The sequence below is a fragment of the Piliocolobus tephrosceles genome, chromosome 3, assembly GCF_002776525.5.
Source record: "Piliocolobus tephrosceles isolate RC106 chromosome 3, ASM277652v3, whole genome shotgun sequence".
In the NCBI taxonomy this organism is placed as follows: Eukaryota; Metazoa; Chordata; class Mammalia; order Primates; family Cercopithecidae; genus Piliocolobus; species Piliocolobus tephrosceles.
The window spans coordinates 169,791,068-169,804,208 of NC_045436.1; the positions used below are offsets into that span (position 1 = coordinate 169,791,068).

General features: G+C 43.7%; 1 protein-coding gene across 1 annotated transcript in view; it reads left to right on the plus strand.

Moving 5' to 3' along the window:
- Nucleotides 1-13,141, plus strand: part of PROM1 (prominin 1) — a 152,086-nt gene that overhangs the window by 41,184 nt on the left and 97,761 nt on the right. The window contains exon 3 of the mRNA XM_023206949.1: nt 1,404-1,839. Coding sequence (XP_023062717.1) covers nt 1,620-1,839 — 220 coding nt within the window. The 5' untranslated portion in view covers nt 1,404-1,619. The remainder of the gene's footprint in view (nt 1-1,403; nt 1,840-13,141) is intronic.

The following is a 13,141-nucleotide window of genomic DNA, read 5'->3' on the forward strand; positions in this document are numbered from 1 at the left end:
GACAGCAGCTTGCTCTTGCTCCAGAACCCTTAATATGGACAGGAAGAGTGGCACATCCCGGATCCTTCCAGGTTCCGTGCTGATTTGCCTAGTCTCATGAAACCGCACAAGGAAATAACATATTTTGGCTTCTATGCCAGCTCCTGCCCTGTAGCTCTGAAGCAGGCCGTGTTTGGTTTCCACCCACCTACGTGGATTAGGCTGAAGGCCTTGCTAAAGCTTTGCAGCCTCCTCTCTGGGGCAGTTCTTGCTGCAGGCAAGTTACATGCATTGTTGACTCTGCTGCTGTTTCTTTCCCTGCCGGGGATGGTGCCATGAGTGAAACAAGCTGCTCAGCAGGCTCTTACGAAACACCCACTGTGTGCCATGCCCAGTGTTAAGGTCTGGGGATTGAAAGAAGAATAGGACAGGGTCCACCTTGGAGGCACTTTCAGTCCCATTTCCTTCCCAGATGCTGGAGCCACAGCTGTTTTTAGGATTCTTGTTGTGTTTCTCCCTCTCCCAAGGGATAGGTAGGAGTCTCCCTCTGCCCTGGCTTTCATCTCTGAGAACTTTGTTGTCAAGGTGGTTACTTGGGGTGAAGGTTTCCATCAGGATTACTTAGTAAGCTTATTAGAAAGACAGGTTCCAGTGTCACACATGTGTCCAGACTCAAACAGTGTGGTCCCTAGCCTTGAGGCCATGCCCTTCTACTTTGGATTGGGGGTGAGGTGGAGAGGGGGATGTTTGAAATGAGATTAGTGAGTAAATAAGTAGAATATAAGGCAGAGTAAGATATATCTCCAGCAGCAAGGAGAACAACACACACTTGGAGAAGAAATAAGCATATAAGCATACTGGATTACTGGGGCCCCAGTGGCTCTTACTAGAGCCTGAGGGGGGACACTGTGTCTTGAGGTCATAGTTAGATCTTGGACTTTGAAGGCAAACTAGTGAATTTGACTCTTGGCCACATGGTTAATCACCTGTGACCTTGGGCAAGTCACCAGAACCCTCTCTGTGTCAGTTTCCTCATCTGCAGAATGGAATAATGCCTCAAACAAAGAGGACCTTGTTTCTATCTATGAAGCATAGATAACAGTGCCTGAAAAATAGTAAGTGCTCAATAAATGTTAGTTTCCAAGATCCCAAGCATTCTCTACAAAACCTAGTATTTCCCGAACACACAAAGGGTGTGTGTTCTGAGTCTGGCCCTCCTGAGGAGGGACTTTCTCTGAGTCGTGGCTTTGATGCCAGCGCCTGCCCTGTGGCTCTGGAGCAGTTTGTGTGCTTGGTGTCCACCCACCCATCCGGATTAGGCGCGAGGCCTCACTCTAAAGCTTTGCAGCCTCCTCTCCGGGCAGCTCCAGGTGCAGGCAGGTTGCATGCATTGATGACTCTGCTGCTGTTTCTCTCCCTGCCAGGGATGGTGCCTTGAGTGAATGACCCCCTTGGAGAACATTCTTCTGGAGATGTTCCTCGCCTCAAGCCAACCTCAGACAGAAAACTGAAGATTCAGCAGATCCAGTGCTTCCTGCTCCTCTTCTGTTCAGGAACACGCTCGTCTTCCCCAAGGCTTCCAGAACTTCTGAGGCAGGAGGCACCCAGTTCTACCTCATGTTTGGAGGATCTTGCTAGCTATGGCCCTTGTACTCGGCTCCCTGTTGCTGCTGGGGCTGTGCGGGAACTCTTTTTCAGGAGGGCAGCCTTCATCCACAGATGCTCCTAAGGCTTGGAATTATGAATTGCCTGCAACAAATTATGAGACCCAAGACTCCCACACAGCTGGACCCATTGGCATTCTCTTTGAACTAGTGCATATCTTTCTCTATGTGGTACAGCCGCGTGATTTCCCAGAAGGTAAGTGCTAATGGCAGGGAAAGATAGGATTTATCTCCAAACGCACCTACAGTATTGTTTTTTAATGTCAATGCAATCAGTATATAATATATTCAGTATTTTAGTGACTGCTTTGCACAGAAGCAGAAAGCATTTAGACAGAAGTTAAGATGACTTGTACCAGGTTAAATAGGTTGCGAGGAATGTTATCATGAGAAATGGAAGCAAACGATGTTGCTATGTTGGTTTTCCACTTCTTCACCTTTTGTTTTGCTTGGTTTTGCTTTGTTTGGGTTAGAGCAACGAATTATTCTAAGGCACTTACCAAAGGTAAAAGTTAAAGTTAGGGTAAAAATGCAAATTTTGTATCATCAAAGGAGAAACGAATAACTATATAGCATCTCATGGCCACCTCAACGCTTAAAAATTTAGCTCTCTTCTGCCCACCACAATATGCAAATTTTGACATTGCTTAGGGTAAGGACAAACATGTTTACCTGACCAGCTGTTTTCTTCCATTCTAAGAGCTTGGGTGTGCGGAAGAGGACTGGCGCTTGCCAGAATTGTCATGCCATGGTGTCGTTATTCATCACACACAGTGCCGTTTGTCATTTTTGCCTTCTTAATGTTTGTTGTTTTTCATACTCTTCTGAATTCAAGGTATATGTTCATAGAAAAAAAGATTATAAAAATAAAAAAGCCTGTGAGAAATATCTGCTAGTAGAGTTTGGCACCTAAATTTTTGACTGGCTTAACAGTAAGTCCATCCTAAGCCTGTTCTTTTAGCTACAATGATTTGATTACAATCATTGATCACAGAATTTGCTGCAATCTTTCTTATCATTTTCCTTAGCTGGTCAGCTACTGTTTGTAAGAGTCCTAATGGTGTGTGTATGTGTCTGTGTGTGAGAGAGAGGGAGAAAGAGAGAGAGGAGGTATTCAGTGAATCTCCTTACTTGTTTATATTATGGCGAGTTTATAGATTTTCATTAAAATACATTTGTATTGATTTTTTAACACTTATTTGTCTTAAATTGGTCAATTAAAACAGCTTGAAGCATAGCTGTCAATTTTTGCTAATTTAAATTTCAGTTCACGAAACAAATCTCTTTGAATGGTTATTGTCATTGAAGAGATGCTACTTACTGTTTATGTTGCTTACTGAACAAATGCTACTTACTGTTTATGTTGCTGTGAAAATACTAGCTTTGGAAATCCCAAAGACAGAAGTAGAAAATTAGCTGAGTAGAAAATTATTAACATTGGATACAAATTCACTCTTCTGAATAGATATTTCTTGGTTTATTTGGAGACTTAATATGTGTTACTGAATAAAATAACCTACTAACGTTTTTATTTTTAAAATATTTTAATTTTTGCGGGTACATAGTAGGTATATCTATTCATGGGGTGCAAGAGGTATTTTGATACAGACGTGCAATGTGTAATAATCACATCATATAAAATGGCGTATCCATCCCCTCAAACATTTATTCTTTGTGTTACAAACAATCCAATTACTCTTTTAGTTATTTCAAAATGTACAATTATATTATTATTGACTATATTCATCCTGTTGTGCTCTCAGATATTCATTCTTTTAAACTATTTTCCTACTAGTGTTTTTAGTCTTTGCTTCTTGGTTTTGTTTTAATATAAAAGGCATAGAATTCCGTTGTTGAATATGAATTTACAATCGTTTCCTCAAAAAGATTGGAAAGCTTCCCATGCCTCATTCTAAGGCATATCATGTAATTAGTTAATCCCATAATCTCTATCCATATGTTGCTCTATTTTGGTCCCTTTAGATTTGATTGGAAGGTTTCTTCATACTTTTTTTTTTAAACAAGGAAAAGCAGTATATTTTAAGGTCTTCATTCTGGTGATCAAGTTAGAAGATATCTTTTAGCTTACACAACTTCCAATGCATTACAAGGTTTTGAACTGCAACAACATTGTTAGACCTACGGAGGGAACTGAAGAATTGTAATCCTAATGTAATCTGAGGGTATTAGCCTAGTTTTTCTCTTGACCTTCATCAATACTTACTACCTTACAGAAGGAAATTCTCAAGTTTCAACAGCAGACCAGGGAAGACCAGCATTACCTCTTTGGGAGGAAAAATTATTAGGTTGCTTAAATAATATAATATTGAATTTATTGCGGTGTTGGTTTTCTTCCATCATCCCATTTGTTTGTATTCTTCCACCTAGTTACTACATTTCCTAGTAGTCTTAACGTACCCACTGGGTGCTTTACAATGTATTAGACACATATACGACAATCATGATTTTTCCATTTGGGGCCAGTGCATTTCACAAGCACCAAATCATAAACAGATGCCCTCATAATTGAAGATGCAAAAAAACAAAACAGAGAAAGAGAGAGTGACAGCATGTGCATGACTGATTCTTATATATTGTTTATTAGTTTAATACCTTAGTACATTAACCAAACACAAGACTTCAGGACCGGTCCTCTGTGGAGTAATGTCTTCATAGAAGCTATTCTTCCATAGATACATCCTTTCATTTGAAAGCGTGCAACTGCCCAATGGGCTCTTCATGCCTGCTGGCCAGATAGAGCCAATATATCAATGCAGAGGAACTGCAGTGGAGAAAGAGTTTAATTCAAGCAGAGCCAGCTGAATGGGAGACTGGAGTTTTATTTATTTATTTATTTAGTTAGTTAGTTAGTTATTTTTTTGAGGCAGAGTCTCGCTCTGTCGCCCAGGCTGGAGTGCAGTGGCGCAATCTCGGCTCACTGCAAGCTCCACATCCCGGGTTCATGCCATTCTCCTGCCTCAGCCTCCTGAGTAGCTGGGACTACAGGCGCCCGCCACCACGCCAGGCTAATTTTTTTTTATTTTTTTTATTTTTAGTAGAGATGGGGTTTCACCGTGTTAGCCAGGATGGTCACAATCTCCTGACCTTGTGATCCACCCACCTCGGCCTCCCAAAGTGCTGGGATTACAGGCTTGAGTCACCGCGCCCGGCCTGGAGTTTTATTATTACTCAAATCAGTCTCTCTAAAAATTCAGGGATTAGGGTTTTTAAGTATAATTTGGTGAGTAGGGAATTAGAAAGTGGGGAGCTCTGATTGGTCAGAGAGAAGATGAAATCATAGGGAATAGAAGCTGTCCTCTTGCGCTGTCAGTTCCTGGGTGGGGGCCACAAGACGAGAAAAGCCAATTTATCTATCTGGGTGGCATCAGCTGATGCCTCAAAACACAGGGTCTGCAAAGTACTCTGCAAAGTATCTGCAAAGTATCTCAAGCACTGATTTTCGGCTTTACAACAGTGATGTTATCCCTAGGAGCAATTGGGAGGTTTAGAACTTTGTGACCTCTAGCTACACGACTCCCAAACCACAATTTCTAATCTTGTGGCTAATTTTTTAGTCCTGGAAGAGCAGGATAGTCACCTGTCAAGAAGGGGTTTGTCTTGGGAAAGGTCTGTTACTGTCTTTGTTTCAAAGTTAAACTATAAACTAAGTTCCTCCCAAAGTTATTTGGGCCTATGCCCAGGAATGAACACGGATAGGTTGGAGGTTAAAAGCAAGATGGAGTTGGTTAGGTCAGATCTCTTTCACTGTAATAATTTTCTCAGTTACAATTTTTGCAAAGGTGGTGTCAAGAGTAGTGGTGCTTTAACTGCAAAGTTCCAGTATAGGTCAAGGAATAGAAGAGATAGAGATAGCCCTGGAGCCTGGGCTTCCTCTTGTCTTACCATCTGACTGGAAAGTTTTTCACTTTTATGTTCTGTGTCCAGTCAATTGGTTTTCCAAATTTTGCATTTGAAACTCTTTTAAGAGAAACCCTTCTTGTATCCCCAGGAAGTAAGGCTTTGTCTCAAGTCCCAGCTTAATAAACGTAAAACAGAAAGGTCTTATTCAGCTGAGATTTGAGACAAAGCCTTACTTCCTGGGCAGAAGACATTAGTTTAAATTAGACAAGGAACACAGGTAACCACCCCTGTGTTGACATGGCAGAACATATTCTAGAACCTGCTGTGGGTATTTCATAAATGCTTTCCCTGGCCTGAAGCTGCAAAAGGAATACTCTACCCACGGGGCTTAGGCTCATTAAGAGAGCTGTACCTTACCTTTGAGAAGAGTCTCTTGTTCATTCATTCAAACCTGAAAAGATATTGGTGGCAGGGTAACCAGAGGAAGTTAGGGAAAGGGTGTTCCGGGTAGAGAGTAGGGCATGTCTTGGGTTTGTTGGAGACCGTGGTTCCAATGTGAGTGTCCTACTCCATTCAGTTTCTTGGAATAATACCATAGACTAGGTGGCTTAAACAACAGGCATTTATTTCTCAGAGTGCTGGAGGCTGGGATGTCTAAGATCAAGGTGCTGGCAGATTTGCTGTCTAGGGAGGGCTCACCTTCTGGCTTGTAAACAGCCACCTTCTTGCTGTGTGCTCACATGCCCTTTCCTGGGTGCAGGCTCCTGGAGAGAGGGTGAAAAGAGATCTTCTCTTTCTCTAATCCCATCAGGCACTATTTCCATCATGAGGGTCTCACCCTTATGACCTAATCTAAACCTAATTACCTATCCCAAAATCCCCACCTCCAAATATAGAAATGTTGGGGGACACAGACATTCGGGACATGACAGTGGGTGAAATAGGTGTTCATGGAATAAATTGACCAAAGTTAGGGAAAACCAGAGCTGGAGGACCTTGACCTCCAGGGAGTTTTAGAGAGAGAAGGAAGGTGAGGAAATCTTCCAGCAGACATTTCATTAGTTGGACAAGCATTTATTGAAAGTCCCTGTGTTCTGGGGTTCACCTTGCTGGATGCTGTCTGCTACGGTGTACGTGGAATTCAGCTTGGGGAAGAGGACCTAACAACAGCTGATTGGTTAGATCACAGGGAGGTGGAGGCTTTTGCAGTGGTCTGGAGGGAAGTGATAAGGAACTCAAAATGAAACAAAAGACAACAGGGGAAATGGACGCAGTGTCCATTTCATGTGCCAAGAACTTGGTTTAAATCCTAGCTCTTGCCCGTTAACTGCTGGATGATCTTAGCTAAGTTGTTTAACTTTCAGACCCCTTTTTGTGTTGGACATAAAGTGGATTAGAGTTACAATCAATTTGATGCCACGATTGTTGTAGAGAGGGGACTTAGGAATCAGAAAGTGTCTCCAGGAGGGATCATTGAACTGTCCTTTCTACTGTTCCCTCAGGAACATTCTATATGGCATTGCCTCGTATGAAACACTCCCTTGGCTTTTGAGGTTAAGTGGGCCTTGTTCCCTTGGCAAGCCTGACAGTAGTCTAGAAGCCAAGGTTTGGATGTGATGCTAGTTTACTGACTGGTCTTTGCTTCTCTGCAAAGATACCTACATCTGACAGGCACTTGCTTTTCTTGGTTTCTTTGTTCTTTTCTGCAGTTCTCAGTATCTGCTGCAAGACTTACTTTGCTAAGTGTTTGCTCATTTGATTCTTTTGTTAAACAAAATTGTGGGAAGTCTTTGTTCTAGCTGGCCCCAACAGACCAGTCCAAACCAAAACGGACTCAATCATGCTAACTGCAATGTAATCAAACTGAAACTTTAAGGAAGCAGAGAGATCACAAAACAGACCAAATTTTTTTTAACTCTTGAAAACAGGAGATTGCGTCATAATAACGGAGTCCCGTCTGCTCTAAAATCCACTAAAAAACAAGTAACCTGAAATAATTACTCAGGTTTTTTTTTCCTATTTCTGTGTCCTTGTTTCCACCTTACAAAACCCACTGTTCTGCTGTTTTCCAGTGGGATTTGAGATTAAATAAGTTCGTTAACGATGGTGACAAACTGACTTCAGTGCCTAAAGTTTTGATCAGCCTCTCAAAATTGCCAAATTTACCAACCTCTCAATCTTGAGAGGTTGATCTAAAGGGGGGAAATTGTTAAAAAATTAAGTGTAGCCTAAAGCTGCCTCCTTACATATTTTAAGTTTGGCCTAAATGTTTCTCCATACATAGTAAACTGTGACCTAAACGCGTGTGTGAACAGACTTGTGTCCTACTCTTACAACAAGTAGCTGAGTCTTACCCAATGGCATTAGCTGTGTTTCAGCAAATTGCAGGTGGCCACTAGTTCAAATCCTGTTCAAATAAAGCAAACACCGAGCTGGAACCCATCTAGCTGCTCCTGTACCTCACTTCCGTTTTCTGCACGTCAATTTCCTTTTTCTGTCCATAGATGTTATATGACCACGGGGCAGCCCCAGAGTCCTTCTGAATATATTCCGAGGTTCCGAGGGCTGCCTGATTCATGAATCATTCTTTGCTCAGTTAAATACTATTAAATTTAATTTGTCTGAAGTTTTTCTCTGAATACTTCCAATAACTTTGGAAGGTAGATGATGGTGGTAGGTGGTGGTATTATTTCTTACATTCCCTTCTACAGATTGGAAAACTAAGTCAGAAAGAGATTACATGTTCAAGGCACACACTAGCTTGTGGCACACTGAGAAACTCCCATCTCTAGGACTAGTTTTATCTCCTATAAAACATAGGTGCCTTGTGTGTATTTTTCTTTTATTTTACTATGATGCTTTTAAAATGACCATGGGTTAGTATGGAAAATAGTAATTTTTGCACGTTAAAGATGTGCATTGTAAAATATTGTCTGGTGTGGATGATGAGTAGTGCCACTTCCAATTTTATGTGGCCGTGATGAACTTGGCATAAGTTCTGACCCAGATTTGAGCTATTCTAATGGAGCAAGCAAGGAAATAAATCTCCTCTGTTGTTAGTTTCCTATAAATTCTCTAAAATTATTCTCTGCCCTGTTTTGTTTTTGTTTTTGTTTTTTTGGTTTTTTTCGAGGCAGAGTCTCACTCTGTTGCCCATACTGGAATGCAGTGGCACGATCTCCACTCACTGCATCCTCTGCCTCCCAGGTTCAAATGATTCTCCTGCCTCAGCCTCCCAAGTAGCTGGGATTACACGGAGGCGCCACCATACTTGGCTGATTTTTGTATTTTTAGTAGAGATGGAGTTTCACCATGTTGGCTAGGCTGGTCTCGAACTCCTAACCTCAGGTGATCCACGTGCCTTAGCCTCCCGAAGTGCTAGAATTACAGGCGTGAGCCACCATGCCTGGCATTGGTATGTTTTTAAGTTTAGATTTTAGGATGGTCGGCCTATTTGTAAAAACATTTTAGGTGACTCTGATTTGCTTCTGGGATTTGGTGTGTGTGGGAATGGAGTTGGGTGAGTTGGTAGAAGTGGGGAAGGTGGGGAGTTAAGCCTTGTTTCCTTGGAGTTTGAGAGGCCATCAGGATGTTATAGTGAGTATAAGAGCTCTCTGCATTACAGGTAACAGAATCCTATTAGCTGTAAGGACAAAATTACAACAAATTTAGTTTAAAGATCTCAATTGGCTATATTTGCAATTCTGGAATTGGGCAACACTTTATTCCGCAAAATTGAACAGGTGTTGCAGTGAGTCCAGCAGAGCCTAGCTTCATAGTCAGAAAAAGGGCTGAAGAAAGCAGAAACAAAGAACACAAAGTGAACTGGTCACCTCAAAGTGACTTTCCTCATAAGACAGGGACCTGGAGACAGAGCAATAGAGAAATAACTGGTTATGTCAGGTGACTTCAGGTTAAGGATTGAAATGGAGGGAGCTTCATTATCATGCCGAGAGCGGCTGGCCTGTTTGGGAAATAGGCTGCTATCTTCTCTCCTGATTTCTTGGAAGGCCAGATAACAACTCAGTTTCCATTTGGTGACGTGAAACTTTAGCATGGGTGACTTCATTTTGATTTTTATTCTGCTTTGTTGGGGCCTAGTACAGGAGCTTAGTCCAAAACAGTGGCCTCCTATCGTTTTTATTTAACATAGCCAAGGTAACCAAAAACAGGGAGTTTCTCATCTGGACACCGGGTTGTCTCAGGGCACTCAGTGACATATGAGCCACCAGGGACCAGCCCTCACTCGGATTCTCTCTGCCTCCCATCTTGGCTTCTCTGCGCATCTACTCTGTGCCTCCTCCCCTACCCTCTCCCTCTGGCCTCCTGCACCCCTGCAGTCCTCATGGTGGAGAACCAGCTTGTCAGAATCCTAGGTTTCAGGCCAGTTTCTTGGAGAGTGGCTGGGAGTTCTTTCTTTTTCTATCCCAATTCTCAGTTCCCGGGGAGGGCTTCTGGCTCACCCGAACCAATCACAAACCGTGGAGCCACTGAGTCACATGGCCAGGGTCATCTGTGTGAGCCTGGCTGCTGTGGGCCCTCACTGCCACCATGGCCTCAGAGGCAGAGAGAAGCGGTACCCAGGAAAGGGGCGGCCGAGTGAATAGCCAGATTGACGTGTCTATGCCCACGTCCACGTAGAAGCAGAGTCCAACATCTGCGTGTCCTTACTGAATTCAGACAAAGCCAGCATTGTCGCCTTTAGAACATGTGACTCATGCTGGCAATGGGCCTAGCCACAAATTAGGTCACAGAGGAAAGAACTGATATCCATTGATCCTTCCCCCTCCACGTCAGTCACTGCTGGGCAGCCTACAGCTGCCATCCTAACAGTCAGACTGGCAAGCACCACCGTGTACCCGCTTTCGGGGATTTCGGCAAGTCAACAGCACCAGGAGCTAAGTGCTGTTATTATCTCGTTTTACAGAAAAGGAAGTCAAGGCTCAGAGGATCAAATAACTTGCTCCGGGTCCCGCAACTGGTCAGTGGCAGAGGCAGGGTTTGAATCCAGGCAGGCTTCAGAGGCAAGTCATAATTGCCACTTTTCTTTCGCTGATGAGGAAAGTGAGACTCAGAGGTTAAGGAGTGCCTAGGGTCACACACCCTGATGGCTGAGAGGCCCAGCCAGGGTTAGACCCGGGGCCCTGTGCCTCCCAAGCGCAGTGTCTTCCCTCCGTGCTGAACCCTGTTGCCTCTACGGAGGAGGAGATCTGTTGTACAGATTTCATTTGACATCCCCAGTGACCTGTGAGTGGGTGGGTTTCAGTGGGAGGTGACGTGTCTGCAGATTATAATAGATTATAATAGAAACACTCCTAATCTTCCTTGTTGTGTCTTCAGTCTCATAGAGCAGTCTTTTGTAACCAAACTGAAAGACTCATCCTGTAGACTTTTAGCCTATTACCTAGCCTACAAAGTCTCTCTGAAATGGGGTCCTATCTTGCCCTACATAAATAATCGAGGCAGGCTGTGCACAGCTGGGAAATGTCCGGTGAAAGACACCAGAAGAAAAGCTTCCTGCTCTGCTGATCTTCAGCAAGGACATCCTTTCAGGAGGCCTTCAATACAGGGAGGAAAGGGGAGATTAAGTATGAATGTAAATACAGACAGGCGGCCCAGCAGCTGCTGCATGAAGCCACCATGGTATTAAATAGCATCTGTCCACTGGGCTGGAGCAGAAATGAAGTCTTGAGATTTGCCTTTAGAGAAGTGGCGGGAATGTGTGGTCTGCAGGGTGGTGCCAGGTCAGAGCCTAGAGCAGGATGACTTTTGCAGGAGAGATGACACAGATGGCCTGTGCCTGGGATCAAGATTCAGAAAGGAGCCCATGCTCAGTGGCCCTGGAGTCACTGCCTGGATTTGAATCCCAACTCTGACGTCCACTAGCTCTGCATTGCACAAGTTACTTAATAATCTCTATTCGTTAGTTTTCCCTCTCTAAAGTGGAAATGATAATAATAGTACCTGCTTTTCAGGTCATGTTGATATTTGTTTAGGTAAATTATATTTATAAAGCATTTAGAATAGCGCCTGGTAGATACTAAGTGTCATATATGTGTTTGTCAAACAAAATATGAATGTACAAAATCCATGTCTATTAAAAGCTTTGAAATTAATCTCGGGTCTTGGTGATGACATGGACAGAAAAAGAAGTATTTATTTGACCTTCGCTTTATTGGTTTCCTAGGGCAACTGTAACACATGATCACAAACCAGGTAGCTTAAAATGGCAGAAGTGTATTCTTTTGTGGTTCTGTAGGCAGGAAGTCTAAACTTAAAATCTAGGTGTGGGCAGGGCTATACTCCTTCTGAAGGCTCTAGGGAACGATCTTCCTTGCCTCTCCTAGCTTCTGATGGCTCCAGGTGTTCCTTGGCCTGACCAGGATCACTCTCGTCTCTGCCTGTCTTCACAGGGCCATCTCTGAGTCTCTTCCTTTCTAAGGACACCTGGCACTGGATTTAGGGCCTACCCCAAGTCCAGGATGATCTCATCTCAAGATACTTCATTATTTCTGCAAAGACCCTTTATCCAGGTAAAGTCACGTTCACAGGTCTTGGGGTTAGGACTTGGATCCATCATTTTGGGGAACACCATTCAGCCTGCTACTCCTGCTGTATTCTTACTTAGTTTTCCAAGTAACCTTGTGCTGCTCAGAGATATTAGGCAATGCACCCAAGATCATATTTCTTGAAAAAGATGGGACCAGATTGAAACCTGACTGTCTGATTCCAAGTGCTTATTTCACTTCCGCAGAGGTGTAGCAAGGATCTACTGGGCACCAAGCCTCACGCTGTTTGGCAGATGGTGTTGACTGGGTTCCCTTGCTCTCAAAAAGCTGACATTCAACTGAGGAGACCTCCACCTCCACAGTCAGCTGTGACACAGGGCAGGCTGGTCCGGCTTACTGTGAGTTATGAATAGTGTTCACAGCTGTCTAGAGGAGGGATTGGTCTTGGTGGGGGCAATCAGAGAAGGCTTCCTGGAGGAAGTAGCATTCAAACTAAGCTGTGAGTGTATGGAAGAGTTCAAGACACAGAAAACATTCCAGGCAGAGGGAACTGAGGCCTGAATGATGCAAGTTGAGACGGGCTCATAGGACATGGCCTGGGGAGCAGTGAGGCTGGTTCCCTGCATGTCTGGAAGGTTGTGAGAACACGGGCTGGGGAGTAGCTTGGAGGCATATGACCTGCAGGCTCTGGAATATCATGCCATCAGGGTGCTGCAGACAGTAGAGACTGAGCATCACTCAGAAGAAAACCCCTAACCTTGGCCAAAGTGACATGAAGGAGGCCATGGGGAGCGTGCATTGGCCCCTGAGTTTGTTTCTAGAAATTCTTGTGTGTATTTGGACACTAGTGGCTTAGCTCAGTCCTATTCAAAGTGTGGCCTTTGGGGCCAACAGCATCAGCATCACCAGGGAGCTTTTTAGAAATGCAGATTCTTGGGCCCCATCCCACGCTTAACTAAATAAAAAAAAAATTTTTTTTTTTTTTTTTGAGATGGAGTTTCTCTCTTGTTGCCCAGGCTGGAGTGTAATGGTGTAGTCTTGGCTCACTGCAACCTCCACCTCCTGGGTTCAAGTGATTCTCTTGCCTCAGCCTCCTGAGTAGCAGGGATTACAGGCACCCGCCACCAT